Below are 23,654 nucleotides of genomic sequence, written 5' to 3' on the forward strand. Positions count from 1 at the left end.
CAATTCGGCAATCAAAAGCTGTTTTCAATAAAATGGCGTTCGACTGACGTCGCCTGAAAAAGACATAATGACGATAGGGGAAAAAATCAAGTTTGCAATTCAATCTAGTGAGCCAACGACCCAATTCTTGGAATACAGGGACGAGCAACAACCTAAAAATAGACCTAAGGCCTCCTGAGGTCATTAGACAAGAGAGGACAAATAACCAACCATTATCTTCATTATTGAGTTTTAGATTTATTTAACGGCTCAGAAGCAATTTGTAGTTAGGCTCATTTGGCAGTTTCATAATGTTCCAAAAAGGTAAGACAACGGCATTGTCTGTCTAAAACGAAAAGCAACGAATTTAAATTTTTGAAAGGAACTTCGATGGTTATTTTCTTTGCCATCATCATCATGTGTACTCCAATGGCTATGGTAAATTCTCGTTAAATTGATTGTAGTTAAATTATAAAAATAGAAGTAACGCTAGGCCTATACCAAGATTATCCATGTGAATAGTGTGCAGTTGAATTTTGGGCTGTGGTTGATCACTTATAAAGGAAATATTTTAAATACAGGATATGAGTTTATGGGTTCAGTTGTTCAGGAGGAAACCCTAGGCCATGAAATCCTGAAAATTACTTTAAAAATAACTGATACTTGTATCAATCCTAAAAGAACATCACTTTACTTTACACCTCCCTCCCCTCATGGGCACTGGTAGGAGGGGGAGCCTACCCCCTGGGAATTTTGGGCTATAAAGCAATCACAAGAAAACCAAAGGAAAGAGAGCAGAAGTGGAGAAAACCATCAAAAATTTGTACTGCCCCATGGTTGGATGCTTGCCAATGAGATTTGGCTGAAGGAAAAAAAAGAAATAAAATTCTTCATAGTAATGAGTGATAAGTAATTAGCAATCCTCATCAATAACAAAACCAGAAGAGCCTAAATAATAATCACATTAAATGAAAAAACATGCTTTTTATGGTGATTCAAAATAGCCTAGCCTATAGGCCTATATATTGTTTTTTAATTTGAAGTTCAACATCCCAAGTTATTAATACATAAGAATGTTTACACCATTATAGAAAAAAAGGAAAACAACAACTTAGGAAGGGGGGATCTCAATCAAAATACACCACAACTTTTGCTTACATTGCATGAGTACCCATGAAATGACATCTGAAGCCATTATTATCAGAAAAATTTAATTCTGTGTTTTCACCCTTCATGTACACTTTTTTGTGTTTTATTATCCTTTATTTATGTTTTGGTACTTGTGTGTTGTAGCAACCACACTGAAGCTCTTGACCTAAGCAATACGGTTTTTCTGTCTGCATTTAGAGATAGATAGCTTAGTCTCAGTGAGATCAACTATCATACAGATATATTTTCATTCAACATTTAATACACAGAGTTGGCTAGGTTAGGTATTTAATATAACACATTCTGGGTGGTATGCTTTCCATAATTATATATTTTCCATATTCCATAATTTCCATAATATTGTTACTAAAGTGTTATATTTTCATGATGTTTTGGTATAGTTCATTGGGATTGACCTCACTTCTTTGGTGTGGCTGCTACACACATAGTTAACTTTTTTTGTACTAGGAGGGATTGTTTTATCTAGTTGTTCACTTTGGAAAAGCTTTAACTTTCTATAGTTATGAAGTGTACAAGTGTCAAAAATATTGGTTTTCAGTGCTCAAAATTAGATTACAATATCTATATTATCATACTAAATGACATTCAGCACTTTCATTTTTTCTCAATAATATCCTGCACTAGAAATTTTATTTGTTTTTCTTAAGCTTAGTCTTAATGTTTCACTTTGACCAGATTACTTTGAAAATGCTTTACTTGTTGTAATCTATGAGTCTGATGGCATTAAACATTTTGGTGTTTGATAACCAAGTTCAAAACTATTGATATTGTTCAAAAATGTGTGTCTAGTGCTTCAGCATTGCTCAAAAGAACTGAATACTAGGGGTTCAGATCTTATTCTTTGTAATTAGGCTACTGTTTCATAATTTTATTTGCAAATACTTTTTTCATTACCTATAGAAAAATATTTGTCTCCATGCTTTGCTACCCATAAAAACCAAACACAGATGAAACATTGACTATTTTTCTGCATTAGCAGAAGTACTATGTTTAAACTATACTGTTTCATGAAATGTACTTAAACAAATAAAAAATATTTTTAAAACTAAATGTAAGGAGCAAGTTTAAAACTTAGAACAACTTGAAATTACTCTGTATATACAGAAAATGCCCCCTCCTCAACACCTTGCTCATTAATGAATTTTTTTTAGTGCTTTGAAAAACCTTCTTTTTCAAATTTAATAGCCCTTGTGAGTTTTGACAAAAAGTCAAATTTTAGAGTAAATACTAAGGAGCTAAGAATGTTTCTATAAAGAATAATCTATGAAGTAGGTTTCAAATCTGTTCCTTGCTTTCAATTGAAAAACTAGTTTTTTTATAATTTCTGATTGTTTACCAAAGCAGTTTTAACTTATGACCAATAATCGATGTACCAGTACCAGCTATTGGCGGTCAATGTGTTGACAACCAATAATGAACATAGCACCCCCTCCAGATAACATCCCTGCAAGAAATATCCGTATTTTCCCTAATAACAAATTCTATCTGTAAACAGTGGACAGATCACAAAACTTATTTCCCTTTCTCTAGCAGCTTTATATGTCATTTTGTCCCCAGAGGCATATTTATTAGACCTTCCAATTGTGATGAACCTTTTTGTTGTAAAAGCAAATATTTTACAAAAGGATCGACAACACAATTATGACCCAAGGAAAGTATCATTGGGTCATAGGTCAAGATTCATAGCTTTGTTTGGTTTGGATTTGTAAGGTTTTAAAGAATTTTCAAAATATCTTAAACATGAAAAAAAATCCCAATTTGGCTTCAAATCCTACTCAAACCATCATAATTGTCTTTCCATGACTTGAAGTTGAAGAAAAGTAGATTCAAACAAAAATGAGTGAGGAAGTTTTTTTTTTTTCAAATTAGTTAATAGTCTAGCTAAGAAAAACTTAAGATATGTTTCCTTTGAAACAGTGGTGGATCAAGGGGTGCGCACCCCCTGACGTGTTGGTGAATTTTTGGTTGGGACTGCTTTCTCTGATTAGAGTTGTGACAAAAGTTATTTTTTTTGTAATTGGTTTTTAATAGTTGAGTTTTTAATAAGTTTTTGATTATTAAGACTGTTTCTTTTTGCAAACAAAGTTTTAGTCACTTTGTGTGGTCTCTGTTAGATTTTACTAATGTTGTATACTGCCAAAATGTATTTAATTAAATTTAGATCTATGAAGGGAATCTGTCCATATTACTGCAAAAGCCAACTGGGAGGCAAAAATCTTCATTTTATAATAACAAGGAGGGGAAATTTAATCCTAACTTCTTTAGGCTGTCAAAAGGATATCTGGGATTGAGTGCTCCAATCAGGGCTGAAAAGCAAAATATTTACTTGTTTTACTGTCAAAACTTTTGATTTCAAGTCTTGCTATGGTACATAGGCAAATAAATATGTTGTTTTTTAGGGTATTTGTATAATAGAAAGTAAATGTATGAGAAGTGCAAAAATTATTAATGTAAGTGTTGGATTTTGTGGATGAAATGGTGGCCACTTTACTGCCTATTTTCATCTAATTAAAGCCTAGCATTATATGACATATCATCTCCTCTGTTCATCCTAAAACATTAAAATAAAGACTAAACTCTTTAGAACTTTAATAAAAGTTCATATAAGTATATACTTAAAACTAAGTATACAAGTCAAAATACTTCTTCCAAGGTTGGAGTAATCATTTAAGAAAAATAAATTTTCGAAAAATTGTTTTTAAAAGAAGACAAATAATTATTTGTCTATTCTTTTTTATGTAGCTGGTATAGATGAATTCTCAGTTTGAATCAGTGGAATGGCATCAATTTTTTTTCAAACATTTACTGATAAAATGTTGATAAAAAGTAGAAATTCACACAACTTGAGTTAACCACAGAAACGGAATTCAACTAGTAACAAAATATAGTTATGTTTTTGTATAGACGTTGCAAATTTTGGCCATTAAATTGTCCAAACTGCTATATATACTGCTGAGGATTTTTATGCTTATGTTGATACATGCCATCCAATCATATTTCCATGATTAGTTGTTTATAAATCAAGATTTTCACAGGACAATTCTCTTACTTAATGCTAAATCTGAGTCAAATTTTAAGTTTCGATTTTTGTGCTCGACAGATGTATCAAGATTTAAAAGTTTGAATTGAATATCAGAAAATCTCAAGATAAAAAAAAATAATTAAAAATCTACCACAGCTTGAAACCCTGAGAATTTAAATCACCAATCTATACCTATCAAATACAAAAATAATAAACACATAATTTTTTTGTTTTTTAAGGAGTATTTCTACTCATATACTTAGTTTGTAGCCAGTACCTGCATCCATCTTTATAAGAGTTCATATTTTTCTGACAATTTTGGTCTTTATTTGAGTATTTTAGGATGAATACAAGAGGAGATACTAACTAAGAGCTTTACACTTACAAGACTCTAGACTGACAGGACTAGCCATTATAAACATTTACCAAAATATTGAGGTAGACATCAACCATGTAGTAAATAGATACGGCGGGATTGGAAATAGAGAAATGAACTTTTCTTGTGAAAGTGTGAATTCTGTGATTTAAGCGAAATATATTGAACTTCAAAACGTGGAAGAATATGCTACATTGTTATAAAAAGTAAAATTTTGATTTGTAAATTTTTGAGATTTTATCAAAGTTGACACTGTTTATTAAAATACTATTTTTAAAAAGAAACAGTGATTAGTTAATGCTTTATTGCATATACTTAAAACCCTCTTTTTAAATGTCTTCTATCTCTTCATTCTGTGTTTCTTGTTACATTCCTAAAAAACTAGTATTTAGTGTTTAATATATCTTTTACAAACATACAAGTTGTATCTTTATCAATCTTTTTCTAATCTTCATCACTTTCATAGCTACTAAGCAATGCCACAAAGTTAGGCGACATGTTAAGTGCTTTGATCAATACTAATTGTCACAAAGAGTGCATGACCACAAAAGATGGGTCTAGACCAATTTTATTTTTTGACAATAAAAAAGCTTAACTCACTTGTTTTAGTGGTCAGAAGTGTAAAGGCAAAAAACTAAGCAGAAAATATTAAATATAAATATTCTTATAGATGGTGAACAGTATTTTTATGGCAGGATGGTTTTATAATTTACTATTTTTTGTATCAATATTTTTATACCATTTTAAATTTAACAGATTTATTAGAACCTTAACCCTACCAGATTTAGATTAAATTTCCTACCATTTCCACTACCTACCTACGATGCATAATTGTCAAGGTTCCCTTTAAATTGCGGGTATTTCTTTATTCACAAGTTCATCCAAACAACCTATTATGCATCCCCCCCTTAAAGAAAATCCTGGATCCGCCCCTGCTTTGAAACTTGCTAAGCTTAGAAATGGGAAAAGAGTAGAAATTTGAGAACCAATTCTCAGGGCATCAAACACGCTCTGTATAGATGCTACAAAACTTTCATTCGCCTAACTCTTATACTTTTCAAGATAGTGAAAAGCCCCTATTCTAGTAAATTGTCAGATTCTTTTATTTTGTTTTTCTTCATGTCATCTGTCATTCTTTTTTAAATGATGGTAGACATTTTTGTGCAAACTATTTAAAGCTAAGTATGTTGAAATGAATGAAACAAGAAAAGAGAATTTGTTTGGTATTATAGAATGGGGTGTTGTCAAGCTGCAAGGGAATTTTGTTCTCTTTCCTTAAGGATGACTAGATTGGTTCTCCAATAAGCATAGATATAAGGGACTTTATCCTCATTGAAGACAATGCTTAGGTATCTCTTTTAGACTGCCTTTATTCTGTCCAACAATTCATGCAAAACAGGATGCGCATACCCAAGGATTGGGTGTTCAAATAAAAGGGAAATTCTCAAACAAAATGATTTAGAACATTTAAATGCCTTTGCAGTTTAAAGAGGGGAAAAGAGGTGTTTGTTTTAAAATACCATTATTATGATAATTCAATCTTAAAGTGCTTGAGATAGGAATATCTGATAATTTAATACAACTGACTGACATTTCAAGGAGGATTAGGATTTCAGTTGAAACAAGGGACAGTTTCAAGGGAGGCTGCTTAAAGCAGATTCAAAAGAAAAAGAAGCAATATTAGAACTTAGAGCTTTGGTAATATCATCTTTATGCTGTTCCAAAATAGGTCAAAGCTTTTACCATCAGACTCAGCTAATCAGAAAACCCTACTGCAAAGGTTTCCAGCTCCTATCTGCAAATGTATGGTATTTTGTATTTTTTGCCAGAAGAAAGATCACATAAAACGAACAGAAATTGTTACGTATGTGAAGGGAATTTTCTCCTCCTTAACACCTCGCTTCTTATGCTAAAGTATGAATTTTGTCCCAGTTCTCTAAGAATGACTTCTCAAACACAAGGGTTATTTGATTAGAACAGCAAGAAGCTTTTTTAAAAGCACTAAAAAAGATTAGCATAAAGAGCAAGGTGTTGAATAGGGGACAATCTCCTTCATACACGTGGTAATTTCTGTTCATTTTAAGTTTTAATGTTGCTCCTTGTTTTCAGTTCAAAAAACTTTTTTTTTTATTTAATTAACATAAGAACTGTTCTTAAGAATAGGCCTATGCCTCAGAGTTTAATATTTTATGTTTACAAGAGTATTTCCCAAATAACCACAGCCTTGGTTTACTGGACATTAGTGCCTACTCTAAAACTATTTTAGTTCCAGCTAAGTGTAGTACTTCTGATGGCATGGCTTCTGGTGAGACTTAAATAGCATCGAATCAGTTCGAGTGTTTTGTCTTCTAATGATAGATTTTTAGCTCTGCAGATAGTCGAGTGCATAGTAATAAATGTGTATTTACCCACAGATTAAAAAGATGAAGATGTAGATATAGAATTTGTGTTGGCAGTTAGTAAACTTAGCTTGTGGCTTTGTGATTTCCTTAAACTTAAAATCCCGTTTTGTGATTGTACATGATTTAAATTGTAATTTAATTGCAATTTGTCTTTGGTTTCTATATGTGCTTCTTTACTATATGGAATATTTGGTGATGATTTTGAAGTTCAACTGAAATCTGCCAGGTTTACTTTTGTTCATTCTTCCACTAGCACATGTAACCTTTACCACGTTGTGTCATAGAATCTTGATATATTTTGTGCTGAGGTATTTTCAAAATTTCAAGTTTCAGACCAGTTTCCTTTTGCTTCTAGTTTCAAAGTAGAAGCTGATAATTTAATACAACTGACTGACATGTAAGGGAGAATTAGGATTTCAGGTCAAAGAAGCGACTGTTTCAAGGGAATTAATTATTAAAATTGTCCCACTCTAAAGGATTGACTGTCATATTATTTGTCACAACTTCATCTAGAATCCGTACCAGGATATCCAGCAGGCTACTTTTTAAACTTTTGAAACATATTGCTAAGAAAATTAGATCATTAACATTTCACTAGATTCAAGAAATCATTGCCAAGGCTATTTATCATTGCAAGAAGTAAAATCAACAACATCAAAAACAAGAAGAACAATAGGGAATCCTTTTTGTAAGACAGTGGAAAACTAAATTTGACTGAATATTTTGGCCCTATGTCCAAGAGCTATCCTCAGCAAAAAATTAATATATGAAAGAAGAAAAACTCACAACAACATATGACCAATAAAACTAAAATGAATTTTTTTTTTTAAACAGTCCCAGCATCCTTATTTCAGTGAGTTCAACCAGGACTGATAAATACATTGAGTTGAAACAAGGCAATTCATTGAAACGAAAGAATAATAATTAAAAACATGTTTTTAGTGCTAATCTTGCTTTTTGGCACCTAACCTCAAAGGTTTATTTGTGACTGATTTGGTGTTGATATCTACTGGTTTTTAAAACTATTTTGTAAGATCATTTTTAATTCAATTTGTGTATAGAGTATTTAGTGAATATTCTTCCAAGTCCCTATTTAGGGAAATATTATTATTAATCTTAAGTCTGATTTCAATTGCCTCTTGAACTACCTACTTTATGTGTAGGTCATTACTATTAAAGGCAAATTCTTCAAAAGTATTTTGTGGTTTAGAATTTTTAAATACATGGCTGCTTAAAGTAGATTCAAAAGAAACAGTAGCAATATTAGAACTTAGAGCTTTGGTAATATCATCTTTATGCTGTTCCAAAACACGTCAAAGCTTTTCAGTGTGGGAAGTCACTTGTCTACAAGATTTACTTTGAACAGCAGAGTGATCTGTATTTGTTTATGAAAAATTCTGTGAAGGTTGAATATAAGAGGTTAGCTGTCCAGGAATTTATATTCACACCCAGGTGATGTTTCAGATGCCAACAGCAAGGACATGTAGCTGCCGATTTTAAGTATGCTGAAGTGTGATCTCGCTGTGGTTCCACAGAGCATTCTTCCACCAGGGATGATCCATGTGTTTGGAACATGTTTTGCATTACATACAGTGTCTGGTCACACCTGTTACAGTATAAAACTCCCTGGCAATGCTTAAAACGATATACGGAAAGTTAAGTAAATAAATGGATGTTTGCTTTCCATCTTGGAGCATTAATGGTGGTCTTATCAAACAGTTTGTGGTAACGAACTGTAAGTAAGAAGTGACCCGGCTCAATAGTAACCAAAACTCTGAAAAACAGAATTTTGCTACCAATAAATATATCAAAAGAATTGACGTATTAAGTGCAGTGTTACCCAATAACCTAGCTTTCAGAGTGTAACCTAGCTTTCAGAGTGAGAACATCTCAAATAACTGGATTATATTTATTCGGAGTTCAAAGTAAAAGGATTTGGTTTGAATTGGATATTTATGAACTGTGAGTAAAACCGGTCTACTTTAGTGTGACGAAAATAACGAATTCAGTTACTTTGAAAAGGATTATTTTGAAACTAATTTTATCGGATGTTAGCTGTTTGACAGCATGGTGAGTAATAATTTGATTTGATTTTGGACTTTGGCTAATTGTCCATATTTGTTGGTTATACCATTATGACGGAATATGTACATTCGTCGGTGTTGAATTTCGTGCAATCAAATCTTAAAGAAGGAGTAAGTGATGAAGTTATTGCTAACCATGCTGTTGGGTTTTTCGATGAGAAGTCTATTATGGCGGCTAAAATAGGACTTTGGTCTCATGTTTACGAGGGTGAACGTGTGCAAAGACGCCAAGGCGATCAAGCTAATTACCGTCACATTAAGGACATGATGGAAATCTTCCAGAAATGCGACAGCGAAAATTTGTCTTTGCCTACATACGTGATTATTTTACCTACCGAGGTTCCTGTTATTCCTGCTGTGGCTTATTCTAGCTTCGCCTCAAAGCTTGTAAGCATTGATTCGGAACTTAAGCAAATCCGTGAGAAGATTTCGTCGTATGATCTTAAATTCCCCCCTCTTAGCAGCCCTGGCGCTCAGTCATTGAATCCCGATCTGACGACCGTTGTTATTTCTAAAGTCCCATCAGAATTAGATAATCCTGCCAAGCGTCGCGAAATAATAGACTCTATTCCAGGTCATGAATGTATTCACAGCATTAAGCCCTCTGGCGATAAGCTAGTGGTACGAATTGACAAGATTGCTGCAAGGAACTTTTGCAATGCCGTTCCAAATGTAATGAGAGATTGTGACGTCAAAGTAAAAGAAACGAAATATATTGGAATCATTAAAGGTATACCGACCAATTTTGATGAGGAAATGTTAATTGATTGCAATAATATTACTCATGCGAAGCGAATAGGCAATTCTTTGGCTGTTAGAGTGTTTTTTGAAAACGCTGTTGCGCTGGCTAATGCACTTCGACTTGGTATAAAGATTGGGTATGAGATATATCGAGTTTACGAATACCAACGCCCACCCAAATGCTGTTATAATTGCCAATCACCAAATCACTTAAAATCAAATTGTGATAAAGAAAAATGCTGCTCCCGTTGCGCAGGGCAACATGAATCCTCGCCTGATTCTCCGTGCCAGGCTACACCAAAATGTGCGAACTGTCAAGGCCATCATGTATCATTTTCAATGAAATGCCGAATTCTTCGTGAACTTCTGTCGAAACGATCGTCCTATACTAGAAAATGAGTGCTAAGACTAATTTCACTATATGTTCGTTCAATATTAACGGTACTAAGGATAAAGACGTTTCTTTAGATCAGAAATTAGAAAATTTTGATGTTTTATTCCTCCATGAGCATCTCCTACCTTTAGTGAGCTTAAACTCCCTACAGAGAAGTAACGAACACTCAGTTTTTTCTAAAAGTGCACGCAAAACCTCTGGCAGACCATCAGGTGGCCTAGCATGTTTAATAAAAAAGACGCTGTTTTCACCACCCCCTTTATGCTATCACGAGAGTGATTGTTATATTGCTATTCGTCTTGCCAACCTTGTCCTCATTAATGTTTATCTCCCCTGCGACCAGAAATCCCTCCGAAGTTTAACTAAATTTACAAAATTTTGCGCATTAATAAAAAGTCTTTTGAATGGCATTGAGAGTAGTGGACTGGATTGGTTATTAATCGGTGATCTGAACTGTAACATTCACTCTTCATCAGTGCGGACTGAGCTTCTGTTAGATTCCTTACCGAATAGTTACAAAATTTTGAAGAAAGATGCCTCCCATTCCTATATCCATAATAGTGGCTCACTTTCAGACATTGACCATTGTATCGTTTCTTCTGGTCTCATCTGTGGCGAAGTCCATGTTGATCAGGATGAGCGTGATTACGACCATCTCCCCCTATCCCTCACTGTTACCCTTAATGCTACTGCGGAGAAGAACCTTCGTCCCAATTCTAGAAAATGGATTTCTAAAAGAGAATGGAACAAAGCTGACTGGCCTCTTTATTTTTCTACGCTTGTTAGCCTTCTATCAACGATTAAAGTCCCTTTTAATCTGTTGTGTACAAGCGTTGGGTCCCCACAAGCCAGAATTCAGCTTAATATTTATTATAGCCACATTGTATCGTGCTTAAAGAGGTCTGAACAAGTAGCTGTTCCCCTATGTCACTTTAGAGCAAAAACAAGAAGTTCAATTTGGAAGAATGACCCAGAGCTCAAAACAATAAAAAATCGGGCTAAGTTGTGGCTAAAAATTTGGATAGCTTGCGGCCGCCCCTTGAGGGGTAATGTTTTCGATATTAAACAAAGAACAAAGCTTGATTTTAAACGCTATCTTCGAAAAATTAGGTACAATGGTGCTGAATTTCCTAAGTCTCCTAGCCAGTGGAAAAAAGTGATCAATGTCGCGAAGTTTGATAGATCGCCTACGGCTGACCGAATCCCTAATGTATCATGGATCAATCATTATAGTAACATTTTCGATACAGTGATATATGCGGTTCATTTTCGTTTTGCCAAGCTCTGTTCTAATCTGTTGCCCAACAAAATCATTCAAGGTCATGTACCTCCCGTTAGTGTTGACCGTGTCAAAAGAAGTGTAGAGAGACTTAAATCGAAATCTTATGATATAGACGGGATCAGTGCTTTTCACCTCAACACCGATTCGGAGGAATTAGTTTATCACTTGCAGTTACTTTTTCAGATGTGTTTATGCTCTTCTTTAGTCCCTGATTCTTTTTTAGTTGGTAACATTACGTCAATTTTGAAACGCGGTAAGGACCCAACTAGTTGCGCTTCGTATAGGCCTATTACGGTTGCTTGTACTTTAAGTAAAGTATTTGAATATGTTTTGCTCCCTGATCTCCTGTCTAATGTAGATTATATGTCTAATCAGTTTGGCTTTAAGCCGTATATAGGATGCCAACATGCTCATCGTGCTATAGTTTCGCTATTACTTGAAGCGCATAAAAATGGTTTTGAGGTTCATTTTTGTGCACTCGATGTTTCAAAAGCTTTTGATTCAATTTGTCATAGCCAACTTTGGTATTCTTTAATCCAACTTGGTGCAAATGTGTCTATTATATCAACTCTTCGTTTTTGGTATGCTAATTCATATGTTCGACTCAAGTCAGGTGACACCTACGTTGGTAATATCCCCATCCGTTCTGGTCTTAGGCAAGGAGGAGTCTTATCCCCTTATATTTTTAATGCTTGTCTTTATTCTGTTTTGCCACGAATTAATCCATCATGTTTTTTAGGCCTAACTAATCTTTCGTACATTGCATATGCAGATGATTTACTTTTGATCAGCCGCACTAAATCTAGCCTAATTAAGTCGACCCAGCTTGTTTCTAAGTCTTTTGAGGAAATCGGCCTCAAACTTAATACTGAAAAATGTGAATATTTAGTTTTTAATGCTAAGCATCAAAGTAGTGATCTTGATTGTGGTTATTTTTCAGTTAAGCTCGTTTCTTCGATTCGGTGGCTTGGTATTAATATTTGTTCATCTTTATCGGCTTTTCGATCCTGTGGGCTAAAGGATATTAAAAGTAAACTTAAAAAAGGGTACGCGAAAATTGTCCCGAACCGAGGCAGATTTTCACGAAAGGCTTTATCCAGACTTTATTCTACATATTGCGATCATTCTATATTGTTTCTTTCCGGTTTGCGCCCGTTGTTTAATAATCAAGATTTGCAGGGCATAAGAGTTATGTATTTTCGTTATTGTAAATATTTATTGTATCTGCCGCGTTCTTATAGAAATCAGAAGATTATCAGAAAGTTTTGTGCCACTGATATTATTTTCGTTTATAAAAAACTCTATGCTAGATTAGGTGCTGAGGCCTGTCAACGCTTGGGCCCTTACCACCCTTTGATTAGACTGTATTAATTGTATTGTTTGTGTTATTTCGTTTTTATTTCCTTAATGTTTTTACTCCGCTTAATTTGTCAAAACAAGCGGGTAACAAATAAATTATTATTATTATTATTATAAAGGCTATGAGCCTGAGGAAATTGTAATGATTTTTTAATAAAGGGGGAAATACCCCTTAAAAGTAATAAGATCTTAATGAAAATTATACCATCAGACTCAGCATATCAGAAAACCCTACTGCGTAGGTTTCAAGCTCCTATCTGCAAATGTATGGTATTTTGTATTTTTTGCCAGAAGAATGATCACATATGCGTGTTTATTTTTATTTTTCCAGGCGTGATTATATTGACCCATTGGTCCTAGAATATTGTCAGAGGGCTTATTCAAACAGAAATTAAAAGTTCTAGTAACCTTTTCAAATGACCAAAAAGTTTGGAGTGCAACTAGGCACCTCCCCCACCCCTTTTTGTCTCAGAATTGTCTGATCAAAATTTTGAGATGGTCATTTTGTTAATAATAGTTGAAAGGTCAATATCTATCCCTTTGAATCTGACATCCACCCCACAGCTACAGGGGGAAGGTCTTTAATTTATAAAATTTGTCCATTGTTTACAGACAGTATTTGTCTTTCGGAAGTATTTGTACATTTTTGTGTGGGAGGGGGGACATCCTTTCTGTGGGGGGTTTTTCAATTGCCCACGGCTTCTGCAAGGCTACCATGCTTAATGATTATAAATCAGCCCTTTTAGTGTAATATTTTGATCCTAACCCAGAAATTCTTAACATAGAAAGAAAGATTATCGAAGTGTTGTCTGTACCTTCTTCTTTTTTTTCAGGTACGATAGTTCTTTTATAATGGGTGTACATGGTTTGTGGAGCATCCTCTCACCATCTGCAAAGGATGTAGCACTAAGTAGCTTAAGTGGGCAGGTGGTTGCTGTTGATTTGAGCGGATGGATTGTCCAAAGTCAAGCGTGTGGAATGGCACATGCTGTCCTGAAGCCATACTTAAGGCAAGCCAATCATACCAGTATTCGTCCTTTACTAGGATCCAGCGACTGCTGCAACCGTAAAATACTATGATTTTTATAGGCATACATCCAACCATTAGGGCCAGTGCCTAAAACCAAAATGAAGGGCCTTTACCAAGGGTTTGTTAAAAAATATCGTGAAATTAAAACAAGCTTCAGAAAAGAAATTCATTCTTTAAAAAAAAAAATGCAATGAAAAAAACCTTACGCACTCTAAAAGTTTCACTTGCAAGAGTGAGCAGCTAAAAACAGGTTAAATGAATCAAAAAAGAAACTGACGGAAGTGAAGAATTATAGGAAAAACCACTTGCTGAGACAAAAAAAAAGAGAAAAAAAGATATTGAAAATACAGAGATAAAGATATATAACCTAATATAATCCCAAAACGACTTGGCAAATTGAAATGTTTTGTTTAGCCAAATCAATGTATTTTTGCTAAAATTACACACACACACACACATTTGGCTCATCTAAGATGCCTGAAACTCCGTTCATATTTTTCAGTTTTACAACTTTATTTTGGAATTTACACACACGACGCTAACCTGCGTTCTTTTTCGTAAACATCATGACCCTTGACATTTTAGGTAACTTCTATTTGTTTTGACTATACTTTTTACTACCCTATGTAGGTTTTTCCATCTCCCTAATATATAAAGCTAGTATTGTATTTTTTTCTTCATCTTCCAGCAGAACCAGGTGTTTTCCCCTCACCTTGTATCTGAAATTCGTATATTATGTGGGATTTTTTTTTTGTTACCACAAGCTCCCCAGACTCACGGCAGTTCCAATTTTACTTATGAGATTTCATGTTTTACTAACGCATAAATTTTCTGTACCTTGTATTTTTATAAAGCTGTGCAAAATGAGAATTGAGTGGTCAGCTACAACTTCCCCTGCAACCCACCTGGTTTTCTAAAATATTAATCATTGTGTAGTATGAATAATATGTGGTTTAATTGTGGTCTAAGAAACCCGGTCCAAGTTTGCACTCAAGCTTGCCAATAGGTTCGGAGTCCTTTGTCAACTTAGTGATGAAGACTTGGAGACAGCTTTAACGGCTATCAGACAAACCCGCAATGATGCTCTTAATGAAATCCTGGCCTGAGCAAGTTGCCAAAGGAACAGTGGATGTCCACCGAAGCGTAGGATCTGACTGATAGGTGAACTGACAAGAAGAAAGCGCTTCTCAACACCCTATCCCTTAATGCAAACCAACTCCTCGAAGTGGAGTGTGCTATATTTAACAAGGATATGAAGAAAAAGCGTCTGCGCTGACGAGCGTCGTAGCCATGAACTGAAAGCTGACCAGGCTGAAGAGGTTTCTAGCTGGGAGACTGTTAGTATACTTCATCATCAATGATATAGTTGGAAACGGTCAAAGACAAATGGACCGACGGGATCGAGACCAGACAACTTCTTAATGATCCTGACAATGTAAACAGAGCCAGAGCTACGCATTTTGAAAAGTTGCTAAATAGACCGCCACCTGTTGATCCTTCATATGTATCTTGCACGTCATTTCCAAAATTAGCCATTTATATTAACCCACTTTTTGGTGGGGAGATATTAAAGGTCGCGGCCAAGATTCTTAAATGCTGTATAGCTGCATGTAAAGCTGTGTAAGCAACTCTCTGGAGTATGGAAGAAATTTCTCAGGACTGACGACAAAAACGCTCATAAAAATATTCAAAAAAGGCGACGCTGCAAAGAGTGAAAACTGGAGAGGTATCAGCCTAGTATCAATACCTGACAAACTATTTGTGACTATCCTCTAGGGTGGTGCTTACATGGTGAAAAAAAATTTTTTTTTAGTTTTTCTAGGTCTTACCCCCCAAAATTTTTCCTTTCCATGTAAAAACACTACTGGGTAAGTATGAACCTTTTTAAATAATATTTAAAGGTAGCTCAATGGCCTAAAAGATTACAATACAGATACCGTTATTTAAAATGGATCATATTTAATGTAGAAGTCCATTTACTCAAAAAAATTTAATTAATGCAGATAAAAATTATTCAGTAGTATAGAAGTAATTGTCTGCAACTTTTTTTTGCATCATAATAATGATATTATTTTTCTTTAATTTCACATCTAATTGAATTAATTATCTGCTGTAATATCAAAAAAAGTGATGCGAATAATATAAATATTGTCACAGTTTTTATCAATACTATAGGCCTAATAAAATAACAGTAATAATGAGGGTAATACTGAAGAAATCTAGATTAATACTGTGAAAATGTAGTTTAAGTTAGTCAGTATAGTTAGTAGTCACAAATTAAGTACAGTGTATTGCATATTGCACAATTATCAGATGCAGAATGAAGAAGTCAGTCGATTGTCGACAGTGTTTCCTTTTTGCTGTGAGGATGTAACTTTTGATGAGTTTGGACCACTTGTAGTAGAAACTGTAACTGATTTTCGTCTTTGGTAATGTTTCCTATTAGTTCCTGAGCAACAGCCACCCCCCTTTCAGCATGATCATTAACAACACTGATTGACGAAACTGTCTCTGCTGCATGGATGTAGTCTTCTTGTTCCGCCCAATTGTCTGGGTCTATGTCAAGAAAATTATGCGGAAGATCCATCATGTGAAACAGGGCCATGGACTTTGCTGAAAAAAATGTTTCAAATTTCTTTTCTTTGAATATTTTTAAGTCCACAGATATTTTCTTTGTATGTTCATTCACAGGCTGTTCTTCTTCAACAATTTTTACTGCTTCCACCATTTGTTTCTTTGTGTCATAATCTATGGAATCATCGAAAAACGCCAGACCTACTGTTGCTGGAGATGGTTGGCCATCTTCATGGACGTCACTCTGGAAATTTCTGAATTGATTGCTGAATAGTCCAACAGTGATATTAATAACTAGCTGTTGGGGTGGCGCTTCGCGCCACCCCAACACCTAGTTGGTGGGGGCGCTTCGCGCCCCCCAAGCCCCCCCGCGCGCGTAAGTCGTTACGCGCCATATTAGTTACGTGCCATTGAGTTGTGTCCCTGTGTCCCACCTGTGATTAGAGATAGATATATATGTTTTTAACTACGTAAAACTTGCAAATACACAGCATTCTTCGCTGTCCAATTGTCTGTGCATATAAATAGATTGTCAGGTTTACTGACTCTTGAACATGCAACATATAATTGTTCATGAGAAAAACAATCCGTATTCAGATCTATACCTCATTATTCTAATGATGTGTCCCTGTGTCCCGGTCTGTAATTTCTATTCGAACAATCCCTGTGTCCCGGTCGTCATTTATATATCCCCCCTGTGCCCCCAGCGTCCCCGTTGTAGTTGTGTCCCTGTGTCCCGGTCGCCATTTATATTCCCTGTGTCCCGGTCGTGATTTGTGTTCCGGTGTCCCAGTCTGTAATTTCTCTTTGAGGTTCACGTTCGTCATTTATATTCCCTGTGTCCCGGTCGTCATTTGTATCCCGGTGTCCCGGTCTGTAATTTCATCAGTTGACAAACATGACGTCAGTCGACAAACAACTACATGACGCATACAGCTCAATCCTTATAATAACGTCAGTCGACAAACATGACGTCAGTCGACACACAAACATGACGTCACTCGACAGACACACAGACAACTTATTTTTATATATATAGATTGATAATCATGATATGGTGCAGTAGCTGGTTTCGGAGCTGGCATCCACGCTCTTAGATAAACACATGCTGCGAAGATACACATATCTTGCAACCCCTTTTCTTCTTTCTTACTCAAATGAAACTGCCCTCTGAACATCCAAATTTTCAGACTGTAGATGACATTTGACAGCCATTGTACATTGTGTGTAACCCCAGGTGCCATGACTCGAATTCCCCTCTCAGGAAGCGAGCTCAGAAAGATTATAACTAGCTCCAAAAATTCTCTATAATCATCCCTTGGTTGACTCTCTCTAAGATAACCCTTTGCAAACTCAGTGGTACTGTCCTTGATATCTTGAACTGACGTAGGTACGGCATCGCTTGACATTCCGGTTTCAAACTAAGATTGGTCAACAAACTTCCAGTACTGTTGAAAACGAGTGAATATAGAAACTGAAGGAGCAGATCTTGATCCAAGACAAACTTGGAATACAGCACCGATGAGCAGCTCCATGACGTGATGCCTGCATGCAAGGGACAAAAGCTCCTTGCCAATCTTCTGTTCCAATAGGACACACGCTCCAGCCAGTCGACCAGTGTTGGAGCTGGTTGTGTCAAAACACATTGCACGGATGTTTTCTGTGATGTCCCAGTTTTCTATTGCAGAGTATACAGCTGATGCTTGGGCTTCGCTTGTACCACTGGTCAGTTTTGCAACTGTCAATAACTGGGAGATCCCTTTTCCTGAAAATATAACGGGTAGTCGATCCACTTGCTCTTTGCTTGTTAAGCCAGCAATGAGCTTGCCATCCAAGTGAACCACTAGTGATGCGTTACCTTGAAACTCGGCTTTCAAGGCGGCTGACTGTACGTACCGGTGTTTCATTCTTAATAAACAAATTGAGTTACGATTAAGAGCTAGATCAGTGATGCTATGTCCCAAACTTTTGGCAGTTTCACTAATGACGAACATTGCTTTACGGTCAGACATTTTGGTTCTGTTTAATGTTGCTGCAAGTTTTGGAGTTATAACTACTTTTTTACATCTCTGTCTTTTTTCTTGTGTTGGTCCTACCATGCAGCTCACAGTATCATCATCACTATTGTCTTTGTCTTCTTCATCACTGCTAGATTACAATATCATCTCCATCATTTTGGTGTCATTTTGCCCCTTTTCTCTTTCTTCGCTGGTCTGTTGTCTCGCTAGTGTCTTTTCTAGCCTTTTTACAACTTGTTTCTCCTATCCGGCTAATTTTTCATCCCTACCAACCATTGCTCCCTTTCTACCTTTTTCTCTTTGAGCCAGTAAAAACTCTTTATCTTCTTGTATTTTCATTATGTTCATGGCGTTCTCGTGAGCGATGTCAAAAAGGTCGTCCAGCTTACAGAGAAACTCAGCTTCTCTTGATTTTTGTTTAACTGACTGCCTACCTTTGTTCTTTTTCAATAAGCGCCATTCTTCAAATAACTTCTCTAGTTTAGTTCGACAATTCCGCACATCTCTAGTTGGAATCCTGGCTTTATACCAAAATGTAGCTATTTCTTTGATAGTTGAAGTCGAAGATTTTCTAATTGTTTCACCCTTATTCAGGTGGTTATGAAGAAATACATCAAGTGGCGTATGTATGGATGGTATTTTACTTCCATTTAGTTCAGTCACAGTGCTGCCAAGAAGATAGACTCGCGTCTGAGACCTGGTCGATGACGCCGTTGCGTCATTTGACATCTATAGTAGAACAATCATATTTGTAAACAGCATGTCAATGGCAATGGCACATGAAAATATGTAATTTAATATCAAAGATATCAATTGATTTTTTAAACACAGTTCAAATATTATAAAATGAAAAGTATTTGACACGTACCAGAATTCTGATGATAAGAGCTTTGTAAATACAGTATATAGATTAATAAAGTGTCAAAACTTTTAATTAATTTTTGTAATTTAACAAACATGCATACAATTGCAAAGAATATTAAACTAGTTTGAATTTCTTCTGTTAAATAAGTAAGACTGAACCGAGCTAATAATTAAATAAAAAAAAACAAGTTTTTTTAAATGAAAGTAAGGAGCGACATTAAAACTTAAAACGAACAGAAATTACTCCGTATATGAAAGGGTTTTTTCCTCCTCAACGCCCCGTTCTTTACGCTAAAGTTTGACTCTTTCTCGTAACTCTACTTCTTAAAACAGTAAAAAACTTTTAGCGTAAAGAGCGGGGCGTTGAGGAGGAAAAACCCCTTTCATATACGGAGTAATTTCTGTTCGTTTTAAGTTATAATGTCGCTCCTTACTTTCATTTAAAAAAACTTGTTTTTTTTTTAATTTAATTTCTGGACGTTTTTTAATTAATGCATGTTTTGATCTTGGCTCTCCGTACATAAATAATTAAAACGAAATTTGCATAATATTTTTTTTTTGGCTAAATGGCTTTCTCATAGTTTTAATCGGAAGATTTTGAGAAAAAAGGAGAGAGGGAGGAAGCCTAGTTGCCCTCTAATTTTTTGATTACTTAAAAAGGCAACTAGAACTTTTAAATTTTTTACTATCATTTTCATTAGTAAAAAATAGACGTAATTTACGAATTAACTTACGTAACGAACTTCTATATTCGTATGTTTTTATTGCGTATATGAGGGAGTTCACCCCTCGTCGATACCTCGCTCTTTACACTAAAGCTTTAAATTATGTCCCAATTCCTTAAGAATGACTCTTGAATCACAAAGGCCGTAGAATAAACAGTTGAAATTACTAAAAATACTTTAGCGTAAAGAGCGAGGTATTACGATTAGGTAAACCCGTAAACCCCTCATATGCGCAATAATTTCTGCTCGTTTTAAGTTTTAATGCTGCTCCTCACTTTCAGTAGAAAAAAACTTTTCATATATATTTTTTCATTGTTTTTTTTTTAAATAATGCTAAGAAATCCTGCGCTCCCTTCATTGAAAGTCTCTTCCCCCATGAGAAGTTTTTCCATGGAAAGATCCTCTCACGGAACCCCCCCCCCCCCCTTCCCACCTACACTCTCCCTCCCAAACCAAAAAAATCCCCCTGAAAACGTCCGTACACTTCCCAGTAACCATTACTAAATGTAAACACAGGTCAAAGTTTGTAACTTGCATCCCCTCCCACGGGGACTGCGGGGGAGTAAATCGTCCCCAAAGACATAGTTATTAGGTTTGTCGACTATGGTGAATAAAATGGCTATCTCAGAATTTTGATCCGGGGACTTTGGGGAAAAAATGAGCGTGGGAGGGGGCCTAGGTGCCCTCCGATTTTTTTAGTCACTTAAAAAGGGCACTAGAACTTTTAATTTCCATTAGAATGAGCCCTTTCGTGACATTCTAGGACCACTGGGTCGATACGATCACCCCTGGGGAAAAAAAAAAAAAAAAAAAAAATAAACACGCATCCGTGATTTGTCTTCTGGCAAAAAATGCGAAATTCTACATTTTTGTAGATAGGAGCTTGAAACTTCTACAGTAAGGTTCTCTGATACGCTGAATCTGATGGTGTGATTTTCGTTAAGATTGTATGACTTTTAGGGGGTGTTTTCCCCTATTTATTATATATATTTATTACCACGAACTGTTTGATTATTGCTTACATTGGAAGATTAACATAAATTGCGTTTTTAAAGAATATGCGAAACCATTGTATTTTGGCATTCAAAACATCAATGTCATTGAGCTACCCCTAAATATTCAAACATAAGGGTGAAATTTTGCATGGTGTATTATTTCTTGTACCTGAACAAAATTAAGGGGTAAGAAGGTGATTATTTCAAATTTGAAAAATAAGCACCACCCTACTATCCTCCTTATCAGCATGCAACCAACGCTAAATACTGTCTGTGTGAGGAGCAGCACGAATTCCGGCTAAAATAATGTGCGCTTGATCTTCATAGGCTTCAAGAAAGCTTTGGTTCCGTAGGTCGCCAAATACGATCGAAAAGTTTTCCGATACTACGGGATCCCCGATAAGGGCGTCTGAATTCCCGGAGCTTTCTGCAAAGATGCTGAATGTTGCATGAAGACAAGTTATGGGAGCACCCGTTACTTTTGCAATAGGACATGAATGAAGCAAGTTTTTGTCCTGTGTGCTATCACCACAGTTCTTCATCCTCATCATGGGCTGTATTTTTTGGACGTTCACCAAAATCCAATTTGAAAACATGAGACTCGGAGATGTTGATTTTGCAAATGATTTGAGTCACTTAGACACCTGCAAGAAAAGCTTCAGCAATACTCTCAGCCAAGTTAGAGATGCAGCTGAACCTTTTGCCCTCAGAATTAATGCCAATAAAGAAAAAATATGGCCAACGCTGATCTACACTGTGAAAACCAGATCGTTGAGCAGCTCTTGGATTTCAAATTTTTAATAAGCACCATTCACAACACCAGCTTTTGCTACAGGGAAGTCAGCCTCAGAATTGGTCAGGCAAATGAGTCTTTCAGGAAACTGGCTCAAGTTGGTGTCAACAGCACTACTCTCTCCGACTCAAGCTGAGGTTGTTCAACAGCAACATCCAAAGTGCGGTTTGCTGTACTCAGCCAGTGATTGCTGAAGTTATAAAATACCTAAAGTAGAGATGCCTCATGTATGTGATTCGGATACTCGAAACTCGGCTGCCAAAGATTGTCCTCCGGTGGCAGCCACGTGTTACCAGAAGAAGAGAACGTTCCAAAAACTTATTACTGAGAAGCTACCAAATTCACTTCTTAAATCTCAGTGCCTCACTTCAGCCGGGGTGGGAGGATGTCTTCGTGGCCACAGCGATGAGGGACGATTGGCGACTGTTCTTTGATGCCCTAAGGACCTCTTTAAGCGCAGGAGGGTCTAATTTAAGGTAAATTATGGTTTGGAATAAACAAAAATGCTGTAATTATTGTGTGGTTTAAATAATAATCATGTTTTTCTTTTTTAGTTTTATATGAGTCTTGTGAGAACAATTTATTAAAACAAATTTGAATTTCAATACATAAAATAATGTTCAGACAATAATAATAATTGCTATTATCAATTCTAAATATTTATTGAATGTCTCCAAAGGTAATGGCTAAGCGTGGTAACTAAAACGGCGCTGTTGTCCTTGCACTCAGATCGCCCCATTAGTTGCCCTAATTTTTTTTCACGTCTCTCAAGATTCTGTTTAACACGCATGGCACTAACCTTTGCTATTTTTTGTAAACATCTTGCTGCGTTAAAAATTTTTTATGGCACTTGGTATCTACCAAGTGACGTGTAGCGATAGCAAATTCTGTCGGTCTGTCCCGGTTTTGCTACTCTAGGCACTTCCAGGTAAGCTAGGACGATGAAATTTGTCAGGCGTATCAGGAACTAGATCAGATTAAATTAGAAACTGTCGTTTACCCGATTCGACCATATGGGGGGGAGTGGGGGGACGGTTAAATTAGAAAAAATGAGGTATTGTTAACTTGCAAACGGGTGATCAGATCCTAATGAAATTTGATGTTTGGAAGGATATCGTGTCTCAGAGCTCTTGTTTTAAATTCCGACCGGATCCGGTGACATTGGAGGGAGTTGGGGGGGGGGACTAAAATCTTGGAAAACGCTTAGAGTGGAGGGATCGGGATGACACTTGGTGGGAAAAATAATCACAAGTCCTAGATACGTGATTGACATAACCGGAATGGATCTGCTGTCTTTGGGGGAGTTGGGGGGACGATTAATTCTGAAAAATTAGAAAAAATTAGGTATTTTTAACTTACGAATGAGTGATCGGATCTTAATGAAATTTGATGTTTGGAAGGATATTGTATTTCAGAGCTCTTATTTTTAATCTCGACTGGATCCGGTGACATTGCGGGGAGTTGAAGGGGGAACCTAAAATCTTGGAAAACGCTTAGAGTGGAGGGATTGGGATGATACTTGGTAGGAAAAATAATCACAAGTCTTAGATACGTGATTGACATAACCGGAACGGATCAGCTCGCTTTGGGGGAGCTGGGGAGAGGGTTAATTCTGAAAAATTAGAAAAAATGAGGTATTTTTAACTTACGAAGGAGTGATCGGATCTTAATGAAATTTGTTGTTTGGAAGGATATCGTGTCTCAGAGCTGTTATTTTAAATCTCGACTGGATCCGATGACATTGCGGGGAGTTGGGGGGGGGGACCTAAATTCTTTTAAAACTCCCAGAGTGGAGGGATCGGGATGAAACTTGGTGGGAAAAATAATCTCAAGCCCTAGATACGTG

The 23,654-nt window shown here is 35.9% G+C and overlaps 1 protein-coding gene across 3 annotated transcripts in view; it reads left to right on the forward strand.

Moving 5' to 3' along the window:
* Positions 1 to 287: 287 nt before the first annotated feature.
* Positions 288 to 23,654, forward strand: part of LOC136034729 (flap endonuclease GEN homolog 1-like) — a 28,994-nt gene continuing 5,627 nt past the window's right edge. For 2 of the 3 annotated variants that reach the window (XM_065716095.1, XM_065716096.1), the window contains exons 1-2: positions 288 to 417; positions 13,643 to 13,819. In XM_065716095.1, the coding sequence (XP_065572167.1) occupies positions 13,662 to 13,819 (158 nt within the window). In that variant the 5' untranslated portion in view covers positions 288 to 417; positions 13,643 to 13,661. Of the gene's footprint in view, positions 418 to 13,642; positions 13,876 to 23,654 lie in introns of all 3 variants that reach the window. The other variant, XM_065716097.1, reaches the window with a different exon arrangement.

Source organism: Artemia franciscana, chromosome 13, assembly GCF_032884065.1.
Source record: "Artemia franciscana chromosome 13, ASM3288406v1, whole genome shotgun sequence".
Lineage (NCBI taxonomy): Eukaryota > Metazoa > Arthropoda > Branchiopoda > Anostraca > Artemiidae > Artemia > Artemia franciscana.